The sequence below is a fragment of the Coregonus lavaretus genome (assembly GCF_964263955.1).
Source record: "Coregonus lavaretus genome assembly, chromosome: 20".
Taxonomy (NCBI): Eukaryota; Metazoa; Chordata; class Actinopteri; order Salmoniformes; family Salmonidae; genus Coregonus; species Coregonus lavaretus.
Genome location: NC_140007.1, coordinates 41677651 through 41697628, shown reverse-complemented (window position 1 = coordinate 41697628; position 19978 = coordinate 41677651). Strand labels below are relative to the sequence as shown.

Here is a 19978-nt window from a genome sequence, read left to right as displayed (position 1 = left end):
TTCACCCTCAAATCTTCCCTTTACCTTCACCCTCAAATCTTCCCTTTACCTTCACCCTCAAATCTTCCCTTTACCTTCACCCTCAAATGTTCCCTTTACCTTCACCCTCAAATTTTCCCTTTGGGTTCACTTGGAGCAAAGGATGTGGTAGGAACAAAACACACACAAATGGGCCTACTCTCTGCCAGCCATCCTCTCTCAGTTCAAGCTCCATCCCCTCCCAGCATCAGTTTACTTATCAAAATGCAACCAAGTCAAGTAGGGTGGGTTTTTCCATTCTAACTTTTGTTGTCCCTGAGACAATCTTACCCGATTATATAACAAACCTACTGGCAGGAAAGTTGCTGGATTCAATGAAACCTGTCTTACTGAGACATTAAATTAAATTAAATTCCACTGCGATCCATAACTCTGACTACCTCTGAGACTAGGCTGCCTTAGAATGTACTCTTAAGTAGTGTAGACGAGCCTACCGTTAATCCTCCAGGTCCAAGGACTTTATATCCCACTGGGCACAGACGTCAATTCAACATCTATTCCACGTTGGTTCAACATAAACTTGTTGAAATGACGTGGAAACAACATTGATTCAACCAGTGTGTGCGCAGTGGGATGTTATTTTCAGAGGTAGACTGGCTCTGGGAGACAAAATAGCCAAATACTCCATCTAAACGTGAATCGATTCTCAATTGTGATATGGTTCTAGAAACATAAAGCCCTTTACTTTCATATCACATCAAAATAATTTCACAAATGCAAAATATACATTTACTGTACACTGTTTTAACTGGCTTTATCACAGGTGTTTGGCGCATGCTAGATAGCTAATTAGCACAGGTAGTCGCCTCCGTCTTTCGTCTGTCTTTCGTCTGTCTTCCGTAAACACGCACTGTAACATGGAGATATGGCCGTGTGTGAACACTAACCCTAGAAAGGTGTGTAGTGATTTAACCTTTGAGTGTCGGGGCCCTTAACAAAAGTCCCCCGGGAAGAAGATACCTTCAGTAATAGGCGCAAAAGGTAGTTAGCATCTATGGCTGTAAGTTTAGGCTGCCTGTGACACTTTGCACCTGAATATGGTTTATTTTAATTTTCTTCAATTAACGTTAGCCATAAACATTCCTCAGTTTCAGTATTTTTTAGACTGCTCAATCTCAGACAACGTTTTTTGTTTGTTTATGTCTCAACAGTATTGCATGCTGTGAAAAGTGCATGTATAAAATAGAGGGGATTGGAGGAGAAAAAACTATCTGTTAAACTAAGAAAATACTGTCAATACAAACAGCCGACTGGGCACCAACATCAATTCAAAGTCTATTCCACGTTGGTTCAACCTAATATCATTGAAATTACGTGGAAACAACATTGATTCAACCATTGTGTGCCCAGTGGGAAAACACAGTCTGCATTACTGAGGCTGCATTTACACAGACATCCCAATTCTGATTTTTGGTCTTCACTAATTGGTCTTTTGACTAATCAGATCAGCTCAGAAAAAGATCTGATGTGAAAAGATCTGATGTGATTGGTCAAAAGACCAATTAGTGGGAAAAACATCAGAACCGGGCTGCCTGTGTAAACGCAGACTAGGTGGCCTGTTTTGGTGAAGGGAAATTATAAATAATTCATACTACTCAATAATAAGTACTTAGATGAACGAATGTGTTTCAGATTTAGACTTATTTTATTTCTGTATCCAGACCAAAAATATCCTACATTTGAATTATGGCTTGATTTGTTGCTTAATTATACAGGATACAATGACGACTGTCTGTTCGTGTCAATCAATGCAATAATATTAAAATGTGTCAAACAATAAATAGATCGAATAAACAAATACATTCAAGGTTGAAATGATATCAGTGAACGAAACAAATAATACAATATTTGCCAAAGAAATACCTTCAGCAAATGTGCACACCGTGCTTCTAACACCACCTGTCGAAAGCGCTGGAAGAATATAAGTTGAAGGGAATCCATTGGCACGCGCTTCAGTACTCCTCTAAGCTACACCGTAAAGGATGAATTGCTTTCCTCTCTAATGCAAAGAAGACTCGCTTCTTTCCAAAACTCAATGAAGACAGATATGGCTTTACCACTAACTTGTGGTCTGATTTAAGTTTTTAATGGTCGATAATATTCTTGAAATATTTCACCAGAATAGCTTGAAACGTGCAAATTTAAAGAGAGAAACTTCAGAGTCGCGATGATGGCATCAATAGGGGAGTTCGATCCGCTGAACAACATCGTTCCTGCAACTAAAATAGAAGTTACCGTGTCATGCAGGTAAGCTCATGAATGTATGATGAAATGTAAAATTACAGGACAATGTCATCTATAAGTGAAAGGTCTTGTATTGAAATTATCTCACAACATGCAGATGAGATGTGTGCTAATATTTGATTATCATTATTTAGAGCACATTTTCTGTGTTAAAGATAATTAAGTTTGCATACCAAGTTAGATATTTCTCTTAATTTAGTCAACATTCTAACAATTTTAGAATCCCAAGCATACAGTATAAATATGTTAAAAGTATTGTTTCCCCTCATGCATGCATGCACGCATGTCCATTAACCTCTTTCCTGATACACCTTCGAAGGTGTGCCAATATGTGACTGACCATACTTCAGCCCTGTGTAGTCAACAGTGTTGGAGGTGCCAGGCACCAAGACTGGATAATGTTGTGGTGTGGCCATCGATTAATCACCTCAAGCAGGTATAGCCTAGAATCATAAATACGATAGAGCTTGGCTACCTTTGAACAAACTATGACGTGTGTGGAGTATATACCCACATTTTGCACGTAATTGTCTTCATGAAAACTTTAGCCATTCTGTCCTTCTCTAAATACAGTACTTCAATAATAAGCAGGCTCCTCTACCTCTGCACGCAGCCCGCAATAGCACATTTGCCTGTTGTTGCCCCCTTGGCATCCTTTTCACAGTCAAACGTTTAATCCAATCAGTTTCCAGTGTGCATAAATGTGATTAAAAAGCCCAGGCACTGTATATAATCTGTGAAATTGGTTGGTTATTTGACACAGCAATCGATTTAGAAATAAATGCATACAACGGCAGGTCCAATATAATCTATACAGTACAGGACAGTATGTTATAGCTCAGGAAACAAATGGACTTACTGTTTTTGGGGGAGACATTTTTGAAAATGTGCTACATTTTCTGCTGTCTAGGTCTCAGCCATTCCAGTGTTTTCCACAGCAGTACGTGTTTGTTTTCAGACATGTTATTTTCCGGAAAGGTTAGTGGCGAATCACACTGAGACTTGCGATTTATTAACCACAGATAAACGTTGACGTGCCGTAACCTACAGTACTACTTTTTACGAAACCAACAGCACGTATAGAGGTTTCACAAGGCATCTGCAATATGACAAACTAATGTGAGTTTACAAGGGCCTCTAACACTTTGACTGGTGATGTGTGTTCATGAACTGTCAAGTAAGCCTATATCCTACATGAAAAAGAGATGTGGACTGTTAGCAGGTATCTTTACTGTATTGTCCCTATAGGCTGTTCAATGGTCCCTGAGCCCCCTATCACTATCCTGTAGCAACTCGTCCTACTAGCCAGGTTACATTCCTCATATCTGATACTGACAGCGAATGTCATACTGCAGTTGTATTTCAAGACTCACATTTGTTGATCAAAATTGAGAATGTGGCTCTGGGATTTTGGTGTCTGAGTCTGCTATGCTCTGTTGGAGAGCAAATTAAGAATATTTCCTCATATGCTGTGCGACTATACACTGTTGGCTGAGTGGCCTTTGTGTTGTCTGTCCTAAAAAAATTGTCTCTGATGGTCAGAAATCCATGGTCACAACCCCAGCCAACACTGGCACCAAACAATAATCCTCCCCGACCCTGAATAATGAATGGAATGGCTGCTGGTGCCTCCTAGGAGATTACTAAGCCTTAACTTTGGATTTCCTCCATGCTTAGAAACAAGAGGGGGGTTCTCTGTGAGACACATCTGCAACGTTTCCTCTTATCACATCTAATAGAACATTGCTAGAAGAATACACAATCAGCCACAGCATTGATTTAATTTGTCTGGCTCTCAACAACTCATTTCCTTGATGTGTTTTGCGCCTGGCAAACTGCCAACCTAAAAGGAACCTTCTTTGGAAAACATGCCAGCTGTGGGGCAAATGTACCTCAGCTCACTGGTCCAGAGCTCAACAGAGAGACACAGAGTCTTTTCCATTTCTGTCATGGGGAATAGTTGTTTCCCCTTTGATATAATATGAACCAGGAACCCAATGGCAGTGACTCAAATACTGACGATATAGTCCCAGTAGACGGTCCTCATCGGCGGAGGAAAGAGTTGGTTACTGTGACTGATAATGTCACACACATCGCACCATGCTTTTTATCCTGTACACAGGGGGATGATGTTGAACTCAGACCTCCGTTAGCATTGAACTATGTTTTGCAAGGCAGATAGAATACATTTCTCACTTAGATTACCAACATTTGCGCTGTTGTGCCAAGTATTGTGCTATAGTGGTGACAGCTGAAACTTGTATCTCCTACTCTCAGGTGATGACGGGGCGGCAGGTAGCTTAGTGGTTAAAAGCGTTGTGCCAGTAACCGAAAGGTCGCTGGTTCTAATCCCCGAGCCGACTAGGTGAAAAATCTGTCGATGTGCCCTTGAGCAAGGCACTTAACCCTAATTGCTCATGTAAGTCGCTCTGGATAAGAGTGTCTGCTAAATGACTAAAATGTAAAATGTGATGAGGACAGAGTACCTGTAAATGGACCATGCATGTGCCTATTACCTTGGGACTGCCATTTTGATAGAGGTATACATTTTGTGTACCTCTAGATCACAGGAGGTTGGTGGCACCTTAATTGGGGAGAACGGGCTCGTGCGAATGACTGGAACGGTATCAAATACATCAAAAATGGTTTCCAGGTGTTTGATGCCATTCCAGTAACTCCGTTCCGGACATTATTATGAGCCTCAGCAGCCTCCTGTGCTCTAGATTGGGTTGCGAGGTCATTCTGGCCTTTTAAAATGGTTATTTTACTGACATTTTCTGTATATGAAATGGGAAATAAGCCCACTGTGTACAAATTGGTTGAATCAAAGTTGTGTCCATGTCATTTTACCCCCCCAAAAAATCAATGTGATGACATTGAATCAATGTGGAAAACTGATTGGATTTTCAAAAAGTCGTCAACGTAAAAGGAATTTGGGGAATTTGTCTTTTTTTTATACCCAACTTTTACCCTCAATCAAATGAGATGGTCAACATTTAATCTAAATCAACATCAAATCTAAATCAAAACAAGACGTTGAACTGATGTCTGTGCCCAGTGGGAGGTCATTGTTTTTCATGCACAGGGCCAAAATTCATATAGAATAGAGGTTCTGTCCACTGACTGTGTGATCTAATTGATTATGTATGCCACTTCAGTCTTATACAATTACAATGCCTTCAGAAGGTATTCACACTACTGTCTTTCAAAATGTTGTTGTGTTACAGCCTGAATTTTAAATAGATTAAAATTTAGATTTTGTGTCACTGATTCAATTTAGATTTTGTCACTGTCCTACACACAAAATGTCAAAGTGGAATTATGTTTTTAGGAAATGTTTAAAAATTAATTTAAAATGAAAAGCTGATGTCTTGAGTCAGTAAGTATTCAACCCCTTTGTTATGGCAAGCCTAAATAAGTTGAGGATAATTTTAATTTTTAAATTTTTTATTTCACCTTTATTTAACCAGGTAAGCCAGTAGAGAACAAGTTCTCATTTACAACTGCGACCTGGCAATGAGGCCAATGGTGACTTTAAAACAGTTATTTAGTTTAATGGCTGTGATAGGAAGAAACTGAGGATGGATCAACAACATTGTAGTTACTTTACAATACTAACCTAAATGACAGAGTGAAAAGAAGGAAGCCTGTACAAAATATGGCACTAAAGTAATACTGCAAAAAATGTGGCAGAGAAATTAACTTTATATCCTGAATACAAAGCGCTATGTTTGGGGCAAATCCAACCCAACACACAACTGAGTACCACTCTTCGTATTTTCAAGCATGGTGGTGGCTGCATCATGTTATGGATATGCTTGTCATCGGCAAGGACTAGAGGGTTTTTTATTATAAAAAGAAACGGAATGGAGCTAAACACAGGCAAAATCCTAGAGGAAAACCTGGTTCCGTCAACTTTTCAACAGACACTGGGAGACTAATTCACCTTTCAGCAGGACAATAACCTAAAACACAAGGCCAAATATACACTGGAGTTGCTTACCAACACAACATAGAATGTTCCTGAGTGGCCAAGTTAATCGGTTGAAAATCTATGGCAATACTTGAAAATGGCTGTCTAGCAATGATCAACAACCAATTTGACAGAGCTTGAAGAATTTACCCAGAAAGACGCACAGCTGTAATCGCTGCCAAAGGTGATTCTAACATGTATTGACTTGCGGTTGAATACTTATGTAATTAAGTTATATCAGTGTTTTATTTTTCATTAAAGGTGCAATATGCAGAAATCACTCCCCCATTTCCTGGTTTCAAAAATTCAAACTGTTCGCCTAATTTCAGTTTGTGACAAAACAATTAATAACTAGTGTAGAGAATCATTGTACCATCTAAACCGCTGTGAAATATATTTTGAATAACCAAAAATATTTTATTTTTTGATGTTTTGAAGCTGGTGTACAAAACCAAAAGTAAAAGATGCAAAAAACGAAACTTAAAAAACAGAAGCATAGAAATAGCGCACATAGAACCGATCTACCACTTCTTAGACTTGCTTTCAGTGAGAATGACAGATCTATAACTCGCATTTCTATGTACATTTGGTCGGGTTGCCCAAAAAGTTACATATTGCAGCTTTAATACATGTGAAAATATGGTTAGAATTGGTTAGATTGTTTTTCCCACCTTGACATTACAGAGTATTTTGTGCAGATCGTGGACCAAAAATGACAATTACATCCATTTTAATCCCACCTTGTATCACAACAAAATGTGGAAAAAGTCAAGGGGTGTGAATACTTTCTGAAGGTACTGTATGTAGCCTACAGTTTTATGGTGCCACCCAATACACACTGACTGATCTGTTATGTATTTTGTTTCTGTATTATTCATTTGTTTTTCTCGCAGAATAAATGTATTTCTACAACAGAGGAACACGCAAAACATAAATAAAATGTTACCAATAGTTAAATAATGACAATCATTTGAATGATAATCAGTTCAGCTCATCACTGTTGTTTTCTCCAATGAATTCTGCCTCCAGCTCTTCGTTGATAGGCAACAGCATTTTGAAATGATATACAGGTAACTGCCCAAATAATGGAAATACTTGAGTAAATGAGGGGTACAAAGTATATTGGAAGCTGGTGCTTCAACAAGTGTGGTTTCTAAGTTAATTAAGCAATTAACAATACATCATGATTAGGGTAATGTATAAAAAATGCTGGGCAGGCCATTATTTTGGCTACCATGGCTATGCCCCCATAGGATGACAATGCTGCCATCCACAGGGCACAGCACGAGTGGTCACTGAATGGTTTGATGAGCATGAAAATGATATATACCATATGTCATGGCTGCCTCAGTCACCAGATCTCAACCCAATTAAACACTTATGGGAGATTCTGGAGCAGTGCCTGAGACAGCGTTTTCCACCACCATCAACAAAACACAAAATTATGGAATTTCTCATGGAAGAATGGTGTTGCACCCCTCCAATAGAATGGTGTTGCACCCCTCCAATAGAATGGTGTTGCATCCCTTCAATAGAATGGTGTTGCACCCCTCCAATAGAATGGTGTTGCATCCCTCCAATATAATGGTGTTGCACCCCTCCAATAGAATGGTGTTGCATCCCTCCAATAGAATGGTGTTGCATCCCTCCAATAGAGTTCCAGACACTTGGAGAATCTGTGCCGAGGCGCATTGAAGCTGTTCTGGCAGCTGGTGGTGGCCCAACGTCCTATTAAGACGCTTTGTTGGTGTTTCCATTATTTTGGCAGTTACCTGTATGTAATACATTTTTGTTTTGAGGAGGGAAATTAACAAGTGTTTAATGTCAAGGTGTATTTCAATGAGAATTTGATGTACTAACAAGCGAACAAAGGTTTCATTGAAAAATGTTAAAGTGAGTGCTGCAGTGACCTTGAAGAAAATGTATGAAGGTTAAAAAAAAGTCTGATTTTAAAATAGTTCTTTTTTTTCCTTTTCTTTCCCAGGGATCTTCTGGATGTGGACACATTCTCCAAGTCTGATCCTGGTACGTGTCCCTCTCCGTCTCCGTCTCCCTCTCCGTCTCCGTCTCCCTCTCCGTCTCCCTCTCCCTCTCCGTCTCCCTCTCCGTCTCCCTCTCCCTCTCCCTCTCCGTCTCCCTCTCCGTCTCCCTCTCCCTCTCCCTCTCCCTCTCCGTCTCCCTCTCCCTCTCCCTCTCCCTCTCCCTCTCCCTCTCCCTCTCCCTCTCCGTCTCCCTCTCCCTCTCCCTCTCCGTCTCCCTCTCCCTCTCCCTCTCCGTCTCCCTCTCCGTGTCCCTCTCCGTCTCCATCGCCTTCATCTTTTTGAGCGAATGTTTATCAGAATGTGTGGAATTCCATGCATGCATTTGTCCTATCTTTCCAGAATATACTCAAGTAAATTGATTTGGTTTTGTTCACGGAGTTGGTTCTGTCATTTTTACAAAAACTTCAGGGACCGGATGTTATGAACATTCCGTTATGCACATTTATTTTATAAAGCTGTTTATTTTATCCAGATACACAGAAATAGGGCTGGTACAATAACTGTGTAACCAAACAGTTATGGATGAAGACCGTCATGAAAATAGAACATCCATCATAACCGTTTAAAAAAACAGCTGATTGAAGACTGAGGAGAGGAGAACATTTTTGTCTTGCTATTTGAATGGTTACACCGAAATTTGTCATTTCTGAGAAGCGCAATTCTGAGATTTGAAATATGATGACATTGGAAAAATTGTAGAGATTACACATCACAGGTTCATAGTCAGTTTTAACATCTGTTTTACTCAGCATTTACTCCTATCTGTTGGTCTTCAAAGTCACGTAGGTTACCATCTCAGTTTTTCACTAGTTTCTGCTTGGCTCAAAGATTTGGTCTCAGAAACACAACCACAGTTGCAGTGTTATCTGTTTGACTCAGAGTTTTTGATCTGATCCAGAGCCATATATTTAGAGAGTTGGGACCATAGAGATCCTATTAAATTACTAGTATTATTCTATTTACTAATTCTATGGTTAGGACATTGGTGTTTCTGCATTATGATGGATTTACATGACACTACAGCATTCTATGGCAGCCATGTTAGCGCCCCATTAACATTACATGGGGGATATTTAAATAATGCTATGTAACTGAATGTCTAAAATTAGAACAATATTCACAATTCTACAAGTTGGCCCAACTCTATAAATACATGGCTCTGATCTATTTCACGTGTAGACATTTGTTTTCACTCCTATTCATGTCCTCTCATTTCACTTTGTTTTGAGTATGTCAGATTGCTCTTTACAATGGGGACTCTACATATAAACTGCACAGGACACTTTGGAGCTCAGGAATGAAATAACCCTCTACTTGGCCTATATTTTGTTATGTTCTTCAAATGCTTTATACAATGCAGAAATGATTCATGCTCTAGTGTTGTTTGGTGAGCTCTACTATATGTTGGTCAACAGTTTGTCAGGTTGGGGTCAGTACAGGGTGACAGCTTTGAGCTGACGGGACAGGGCTCAGGGGGCTGGATGTCACCACAGCAGTCCCACAGAGACAGAGACACCATGGGGCTCTGATGAAAGTGCACATTAGCAACAGGAACAGCCCCGCAAGATACTCAGAGATGGGGGTCTGTGGTTATGAGTTTGGTCCTTAATTGATTTAGGCCGTAGGTGCACTGCCTAATCTCCGACAGGTTCTGTGATGAGAATGTGATATGGATGTTTTTCCTCTTCTAGTTTGCGCTATCAACTAACCAATCACTTAGATTGCTGACTTTGTGTTTGTATGCTTGTGTGTTTCTGTGCAGGTTTTGTGTAAATAGAAGAAATGCTCAGAACACATAGCTAATTTAATGATGGCTCAGACATAATCACTTTGTCCTTGTACCAATTCTTTGCCGGGGCTTTCTTTGCTATGAGAAGTTAAATAGATTGTTGCATGCGTGTTTGTCCGTGATTGAATAACCTAGTGTTTTGTCTATGTACCTGTGCAATTACCCATGTGTGTCTAAGTGCTTTATGTTATGTTATGTTGTGTGTGTGTGTGTGTTATGCTGTTTTAATTTTGTGTTCATTAGGGCTGACCCCAATTAGTCGATTGTTTGGTCGATAGGCTGTTGGTCGATCAAGATTTTTTTTTGTCGAGCAGTAGCATATATATATACATACAGACATACATACATACACACAGTGCATTCGGAAAATATTCAGACCCCTTCACTTTTTCCACATTTTGTTACGTTGCAGCCTTATTCTAAAATTGATTAAATAAAATAAAATGTCCTCATCAATCTACACACAATACCCCATAATGACAAAGCGAAAACACATTTTTAGAAATGTGTGCAAATGTATTCAAAATAAAAAAACAGAAATATCTTCTTTACATAAGTATTCAGATCCTTTGCTATGAGACTCGAAATTGAGCTCAGGTGCATCCTGTTTCCATTGATCATCCTTGAGATGTTCCTACAACTTGATTGGAGTCCACCTGTGGTAAATTCAATTGATTGGACATGATTTGGAAAGGCACACACCTGTCTATATAAGGTCACACAGTTGACAGTGCATGTCAGAGCAAAAACCAAGCTATGAGGTCGAAGTAATTGTCCGTAGAGCTCCGAGACAGGATTGTGTCGAGGCACAGATCTGGGGAAGGGTACCAAAAAATGTCTGCAGCATTGAAGGTCCCCAAGAACAGAGTGGCCTCCATCATCCTTAAATGGAAGAAGTTTGGAACCACCAAGACTCTTCCTAGAGCTGGCCGCCCGACCAAACTGAGCAATCGGGGGAGAAGGGCCTTGGTCAGGGAGGTGACAAGAACCCGATGGTCACGCTGACAGAGCTCGAGAGTTCCTCTGTGGAGATGGGAGAACCTTCCAGAAGGACAACCATCTCTGCAGCACTCCACCAATCAGGCCTTTATGGTAGAGTGGCCAGACTGAAGCCACTCCTCAGTAAAAGGCACATGACAGCCCGCTTGGAGTTTGCCAAAAGGCACCTAAAGGACTCGGCCCATGAGAAACAAGATTCTCTGGTCTGATGAAACCAAGATTGAACTCTTTGGCCTGAATGCCAAGCGTCACGTCTGGAGGAAACCAGGCACCGCTCATCACCTGGCCAATACCATCCCTACGGTGAAGCATGGTGGTGGCAGCATCATGCTGTGCGGATGTTTTTCAGCGGCAGGGACTGGGATACTAGTCAGGATCGAGAGAAAGATGAACGGAGCAAAGTACAGAGAAATCCTTGATGAAAACCTGCTCCAGAAGGCTCAGGACCTCAGACTGGGGCGAAGGTTCACCTTCCAACAGAACAACGACTCTAAGCACACAGCCAAGACAACGCAGGACTGGCTTCGGGACAAGTCTCAATGTCCTTGAGTGGCCCAGCCAGAGCCCAGACTTGAACCCGATTGAACATCTCTGGAGAGACCTGATAAAAGCTGTGCAGCGACGCTCCCCATCCAACCTGACAGAGCTTGAGAGGATCTCCAGAGAAGAATGGGAGAGTGTATTTCAGTTTCTTGAATTTTAGAAACCAGAAACTGTTTCAGTTATTCAGAGTACAGTACGTTATTGGCCATAGCCTTTTGTCTGTCGTGGCCTTTTTTCTGTCATGGACTTTTTTTTCTGTCATGGACTTTAGTCTGTCATGGACAGTGCTTTCAAAGTGTTGTATGAATTCCAACTTAACTAGGGGTTGGTGGAGAGGACTTCTCCCATTGACCCATAGTCACTCCTTATATCTCCATATGATCCAGGCTCACCTAATTATTTCCAAGCATGGACTGCCCTTGAGGAGATAAACTGGTCTCACAAATCCCTCTCACTGAAATCCATTCCGTATTGTTATTGCTTCTTAGAGTTGGGATCCTAAAAATAAAATTGAGTTCCGAGCATAAACTCTTTGATTGGCACGCGATATACATAATGTGATGTATGAGATATGTCCTTTGTTTTAGAGCACTTCACTGTTCTGTATATTGCACCACTTGGTAGAGCATGGCGCTTGCAACGCCAGAGTTGAGGGTTCGATTCCCGTGGGGGACCAGTACAAAAGTACGGAAATGTATGCACTCATTACTGTAAGTCACTCTAGATAAGAGCGTCTGCTAAATGTAAAAATATCGCTTTTATCTCCGTCCAAACTAGTTAAACATGATGACAGTCAAGAAAGGACTGTTCCTATAACAATGATCTGAAGATTTCACATTTTGCATATAGTAAATTGGTCAGAATGAGACAATTGCTTTCCATAGCTTACAATAGCTGATCTGTATGACTCAAGTAGTTGGACTCCCGCACCGATGCAGAACCACCAGCCTCTTGAATATGAAGGGAGTAAGCAGTTAAGAGCTTTGGGCCAGTAACCGAAAGGTCGTTGGTTCAAATCCCTGAGCAGATTAGTTGAAAAATCTGTCAATGTGCCCTTGAGCAAGGCACGTTACCCTAATTTCTACTGTAAATTGCTCTGGATAAGAGCGTCTGCTATGTGACGTAAATGTAGGCCGTGTGGAAAAACCTGTTCAGTCCATTTCAGAAAGGAAGCTGCTTCCCTACTGAGATCATTTCCCGATAAGTCATTACAAGTAATTGAAGCAGGTTCAATACCTTCACAAACCTATTATTCATTAAGTTATACTCCCTGATCGAGGCTTGGAAACGCTAGTCCCTGCCGTGGGTCTAATTTAAGATCATAATTGTAATTTTCAAAAGGTCATATTTGAATACGAGTTGTGTAGGTCTCCCCTGTAGATTAATTTAAAAGCTGCAATTTCACCCACACTGACTATCATTAATCATTGTTTTGCCGTGGCTCTTTTTAAGTAGGAATAAAGCTTTTATAAAACTGAAGTGTGCAGTCATGGTCATTTATATTTATAACATTTTCTATTGATTTCTCCACTCTTTTAGAATCATGACACAGCTAAAATTGACCCTTTCTAGCCACCTACGCCACCCTCTCATTGGCAGCCTTATATATCCATACTATAGTCAGAACTACCTTTACAGATGACCATCCTGCAGGCATAACATTACTGCCATCAGCAATGTGGTTTATGATTTTAAATAAGTTGGGCTGCTGGTTATTTTGGTTTAAAGAACCTCCTCCTTCTCCCCCCCACCCTCCTCCTCCACTCAGACAGGAGCAAGTCAGACAGGTGTCTTTTACAGCGTGATTTTTATTTTATTTTATGCTATTGCTCGACAACTGAAATCTCGGTCGACCAACGGCCTATCAAACAAAACAATGGACCAGTCGACTAAATGGGATCAGCCCTAGTATGTGTCTTCTCTGTTTCAAGTTTGCGATGTGTCAGCTATAAGGACTCAGAAGTGTCACTCATAGCTGCCATTGTCCCATCGCTATGTGTTCAGACTGGTGGTGTTTGTGTGTGACCTTGTTAAAGCAGATCCACACGGGGGTTTAGGGGGTTCCAGACGTATGGCTCATTCAGGGGTAGCGACCCCCCCCATAGATTAGCCGGGATCTAAACCCTATCCTCCCTCTACTAAATTGCTGTGAGAGATTTTAGGGGGGATTTCTGACAGTCAAGTCCTGAAACCTGCACCGTATCCCTCAATCCGTGACCGGCTTGATGTGTTTGTGGGTGAATAATTTCTCTCTCTTTCTGCCAAGCAAACATATTCCTCCTCTCTTTGGCGCCTCACTCCATCATCCTGTGTTCCTCATATCAAGCAGCTTTTATGCAATGCCCACAAGCAAGGAGGTTTTAGGCCTGCTTCCACTGTGATTATTTTTGCAATGCAAATCCAAAAACCAGCCTATGGCAATCAACAGTGTAATAAACATCCATGCAACTATGTAAGATCATTTATCATAGACCACAAAAGTACCCTCTGCTTACTTCAACTTGATTCACACCCAAATAAATTAACAGTATAAAGAATATTGTCTGGTATTTTGCCCTTTTGCATGCATTTTAGACAGGATGATGTAATGCACTGTCATCCTAATCAAGCTAGACTTGTGACGGGTCTCTTTTCAGATCTCAAATCAAATCAAATCAAATTGTATTTGCCACATGCGCCGAATACAACAGGTGTAGACCTTACAGTGAAATGGTTACTTACAAGCCCTTAACCAACAATGCAGTTTTTAAGAAAAAAAAAGGAAAAAAAAGTGTTAAGTAAAAAATAGATAAAGAAAAAATAGCAAATAATTTAAAAGGCTATATACAGGGTGTACCGGTACAGAGTCAATGTGTGGGGGCACCGGTTAGTCGAGGTAATTGAGGTAATATGTACATGTGGGTAAAGTTAAAGTGACTATGCATAGATAATAAACAGAGTAGCAGCAGCGTAAAAGAGGGGGTGGGAGTGGGGTGGGGGGGGGGCAATGCAAATAGTCTGGGTAGCCATGATTAGCTTTTCAGGAGTCTTATGGCTTGGGGGTAGAAGCTGTTAAGAAGCCTTTTGGACCTAGACTTGGCGCTGCGGTACCGCTTGCCGTGCGGTAGCAGAGAGAACAGTCTGACTAGGGTGGCTGGAGTCTGACAATTTTTAGGGCCTTCCTCTGACACCGCCTGGTATAGAGGTCCTGGATGGCAGGAAGCTTGGCCCCAGTGATGTACTGGGCCATAGGTTCATCATTGGGGCCAAGATCTAATAGGAAGTTGTGTCTGCATGTATTTTTTTTTATTACTTTGCCAATAATCTCTGTTGTACAGTATGATAGAATTGTGAATCGTTTTTGTAATGGCTACCTCAACACTCAGCATAATGGATTCGATAGTAAGGCTGATGGAATTGAAGTTCAGTTCACCTGGTTACCTGGTCCTGAAGCCAAAGGAGAAGAGTTGGCATGCAGCTCCTTTGGATTTGGCTCTGCTGTATCCCACCAGATGGGCTATCCTCTCCCAGTCACCTTCCATAAAGCAAACAATCAATCTGCTGCTGGGAGTTAGGTTTAGGGTTGGGCGGTATCCAGATTTTCATACCGTTTTTGTACCTACCGGGGTATACGGTATTACCGAATGTGCACACAACGGGCACTATTTCTGTTTTGTGGAAGCACAAAACAATTTAGGCAACAGGGATCTTGATCCAGGAGAGGATTGAATGTCTCTGCTGTGACCAAGAAGCTTGATCTTGACATCTACCCACTTAGCTAGTAAGTTAGCAAACCATATTTTGAAATACCCCAGGTATACGGTATAAACGGTATATCGCCCAAGCCTAGTTGGACTTCGCTCATCTCTCCCCAAATGTAGATTAATCTAAAGGAGTACTAGTGTCTCTCTCATCCTGGAGGAATCCTCCAGTATACCAGAGGTCAAGGAAGCACTTCTTATCTCCTTTGAATGATTCGCTCCATATTGTTGTTCAAAGGCTGTTTCTGCAAGGCACCCCTGATATCTACTGAAGCTGTTTACTTTGTTGACAGAGCAGAGTTACATATTTTAATGGGCTGCACTGCTAGGAGCTAACTATGGCTCAAACAGGCCCTGTTAGATTTTAGAATTAGACTACAGGGCACTACTGTGAGCTCTCATACAGTGTCGTGCGAAAGTATTCACCCCCCCCTTGGCATTTTTCCTATTTTGTTGCCTTACAACCTGGAATTAAAATTGATTTTGGGGGGGTTTGTATCATTTGATTTACACAACATGCCTACCACTTTGAAGATGCAAAATATTTTTTATTGTGGAACAAACAAGAAATAAGAAAAAAAAACAGAACTTGAGCGTGCATAACTATTCACCCCACCAAAGTCAATACTTTGTAGAGCCACCCTTTGCAGCGATTACAGCTGCAAGTCTCTTGGGGTATGTCTCTATAAGCTTGGCACATCTAGCCACTGGGATTTTTGCCCATTCTTCAAGGCAAAACTGCTCCTGCTCCTTCAAGTTGGATGGGTTTCGCTGGTGTACAGCAATCTTTGCCATACCACAGATTCTCAATTGGATTGAGGTCTGGGCTTTGACTAGGCCATTCCAAGACATTTAAATGTTTCCCCTTAAACCACTCGAGTGTTGCTTTAGCAGTATGCTTAGGGTCATTGTCCTGCTGGAAGGTGAACCTCCGTCCTAGTCTCAAATCTCTGGAAGACTGAAACAGGTTTCCCTCGAATTTCCCTGTATTTAGCGCCATCCATCATTCCTTCAATTCTGACCAGTTTCCCAGTCCCTGCCGATGAAAAACATCCCCACAGCATGATGCTGCCATCACAATGCTTCACTGTGGGGAGGGTGTTCTCGGGGTGATGAGTGGTGTTCGGTATGCGCCAGACATAGCGTTTTCCTTGATGGCCAAAAAGCTACATTTTAGTCTCATCTGACCAGAGTACCTTCTTCTATATGTTTGGGGAGTCTCCCACATGCCTTTTGGCGAACACCAAACGTTTGCTTATTTTTTCTTTAAGCAATGGCTTTTTTCTGGCCACTCTTCCATAAAGCCCAGCTCTGTGGAGTGTACAGCTTAAAGTGGTCCTATGGACAGATACTCCTGTGGAGCTTTGCAGCTCCTTCAGGGTTATCTTTGGTCTCTTTGTTGCGTCTCTGATTAATGCCCTCCTTGCCTGGTCCGTGAGTTTTGGTGGGCTGCCCTCTCTTGTCAGGTTTGTTGTGGTGCCATATTCTTTCCATTTTTTTATAATGGATTTAATGGTGCTCTGTGGGATGTTCAAAGTTTCTGATCTTTTTTTATAACCCAACCCTGATCTGTACTTCTCCACAACTTTGTCCCTGACCTGTTTGGGGAGCTCCTTGGTCTTCATGGTGCCGCTTGCTTGGTGGTGCCCCTTGCTTAGTGGTGTTGCAGACTCTGGGGCCTTTCAGAACAGGTGTGTATATATACTGAGATCATGTGACAGATCATGTGACACTTAGATTGCACACAGGTGTACTTTATTTAACTAATTATGCGACTTCTGGAGGTAATTGGTTGCACCAGATCTTATTTAGGGGCTTCATAGCAAAGGGGGTGAATACATATGCACCCACCACTTTTCCGTGATTTATTTTTTTGAATCTTTTGAAACAGGTTATTTTTTTCATTTCACTTCACCAATTTGGACTATTTTGTGTATGTCCATTACATGAAATCCAAATAAAAAATCAATTTAAATTACAGGTTTTAATGCAACAAAATAGGAAAAACGCCAAGGGGCATGAATACTTTTGCAAGACACTGTAGCTCTGCCTTGACTAAGTCTCTCTCAATCTCACTTCCTGTCCTTTGGCATGCTTACAAACATAGAGGCAACTTGGGTAGACAGATTCTTCTTTGCATGTTCTGAAAAGATTTGGCATGGGCCCTTGGATCCTCAAAAAGTTATACAGCTGCACCATCGAGAGCATCTTGACTGGCTGCATCACCGCGTGGTATGGCAAATGTACCGCCCTCAACCACAAAGCGCTACAGAGGGTGGTGCGGACAGCCCAGTACATCACTGGGGCAGAGCTCCATGCCACCCAGGACCTCTATATCAGGCAGTGTCAGAGGAAGGCCCGAAATATTGCCAAAGACTCCAGCCACCCAAGCCATAGACTGTTCACTCTGCTACTGTCTGACAAACAGTACTGGAGCATAGGCTCTCAGACCAACAGGCTCCGAGACAGGTTCTACCCCCAAGCCATAAGACTGCTAAATAGCCAGACTGTTAAATAGTCAATTATGGGACCCAAATTATCTGCACTGACTCTATTTTGCACTGACCCTACGCACACTCACTAGACTTTATATACACCATATACACATTCATTCACACACATACATTGACACTCCCATACAAAACCCAGCCACATTCACATATACCACATACATACACGCATACCGACACAACACAAACACACATACATACACGTTACACACACACACTTTTACACACATCACATGCTGCTGCTGCTCTGTATTTTACTCTTATTATTATCTATCCTGATGCCTAGTCACTTTACCCTGCCTTCATGTACATATCTACCTCAAATACCGTATTATTATCTGTTCTGATGCCTAGTCACTTTATCCTGCCTTCATGTACATATCTACCTCAAATACATTATTATTATCTGTTCTGATGCCTAGTCACTTTACCCTGCCTTCATATACATATCTACCCCAAATACCTTATTATTATCTATCCTGATGCCTAGTCACTTTACCCTGCCTTCATGTACATATCTACTTCAAATACCTTATTATTATCTATCCTGATGCCTAGTCACTTTACCCTGCCTTCATGTACATATCTACCTCAAATACCTTATTATTATCTATCCTGATGCCTAGTCACTTTACCCTGCCTTCATATACATATCTACCTCAAATACCGTATTATTATCTATCCTGATGCCTAGTCACTTTACCCTGCCTTCATATACATATCTACCTCAAATACCTTATTATTATCTATCCTGATGCCTAGTGTCACGCTCTGGCTCCGGGACTCTGTATGTTGAGCCAGGGTGTGTTCATTCATTGGGTGTATTTCTATGTTGGTATGTCTGTTGGGTTCATTTCTATGTTTGAAGGAATGACTCCCAATCAGAGGCAACGAGTGTCAGCTGTGTGCTGGTTGTCTCTGATTGGGAGCCATATTTAACTGTCTGTGTTTCACTTTGTGTTTGTGGGTTTTTGTTCCTTTACGGTCAGTGTTACTGTGGACTTCACGAATCGTCTATTGTTTTGGTTTTTGCACTTTAATATAATAAAGTCAATCATGTTCGCTCAACACGCTGCGTATTGGTCTACTCCTTTTGAAGACGATCGTGACAGAAAAACCCACCATACAACGACCAAGCAGCGTGTCCAGGAACACACGCAGGAGGTGACTCTGGTGGATGTCCTCCTCGGTTGGGGGCAGATTACCGAGGAGGAGGCCGTCCGGTACCGGAGGGCAATGAAGGGGGAGACCCAGGCAGGAGAGGAGCAGCGGCGTCAGCAGTGCCATCGTCGGACGGACGAGAGGCACCCCCAATAATTTTTTAGGGGGGGGGCACACGGCATGGGCGACTGGGCAGCAGGAGGCTGCCACAGGGCGAAATAGGAGAAGAGGAGAGAAGGCCACCGGGTTTTGGGGGCCAGAAGGCAGGTTGGCGGAGCCTGGATGGAGAGCAGAGCCAACTCCCCGTACTCAGGCATGGCAGCATGAGACTGGGCAGGTTCCGCGGTATGCGGAGCTGCGCACTGTGCCACGAGTGGTCCAGCATAGTCCGGTACGTCCTGTGCGAGCACCCCGCACGTGTTGTGCGAAGGTGGGCATGCAGCCAGGACGGAGTGTGCCGGCTCAGCGCTCGGGGCCTCCAGTGCCTCTCCTCGGTCCCGGATATCCTGCGCCAGTATCACGTGCTGTTATGCCAGTACGGGTACACAGCCCTGTACGTCCTGTGCTGATGCCTCACACAGAGTGTGAAGGTAGGCATTCAGCCAGGACGGGTTGTGGCAGCTCTTCACTCCAGGTCTCCTATCCGTCTCCATAGCCCAGTCCGGCCTGTCCCTGCTCCACGCACCAAGCCTACGGTGTGCGTCGCCAGCCCTGCCCGGCCTGTTCCTGCTCCACGCACCAAGTCTACGGTGTGCGTCGACAGCCCTGCCCGGCCTGTTCCTGCTCCACGCACCAAACCTACGGTGTGCGTCGACAGCCCTGCCCGGCCTGTTCCTGCTCCACGCACCAAGTCTACGGTGTGCGTCGACAGCCCTGCCCGGCCTGTTCCTGCTCCACGCACCAAGTCTACGGTGTGCGTCGACAGCCCTGCCCGGCCT

The 19978-nt window shown here is 42.4% G+C and overlaps 1 protein-coding gene across 2 annotated transcripts in view; it reads left to right on the top strand.

The window, feature by feature from the left end:
- Positions 1 to 2203: 2203 nt before the first annotated feature.
- LOC311147892 (copine-9-like) overlaps positions 2204 to 19978 on the top strand; it is a gene marked incomplete at both ends in the record, with an annotated part of 113317 nt that continues 95542 nt past the window's right edge. The window contains 2 exons of one of the 2 annotated variants that reach the window (XM_084184722.1): positions 2204 to 2286; positions 8241 to 8281. In XM_084184722.1, the coding sequence (XP_084040848.1) occupies positions 2207 to 2286; positions 8241 to 8281 (121 nt within the window). The remainder of the gene's footprint in view (positions 2287 to 8240; positions 8282 to 19978) is intronic. The other variant, XM_084184721.1, reaches the window with a different exon arrangement.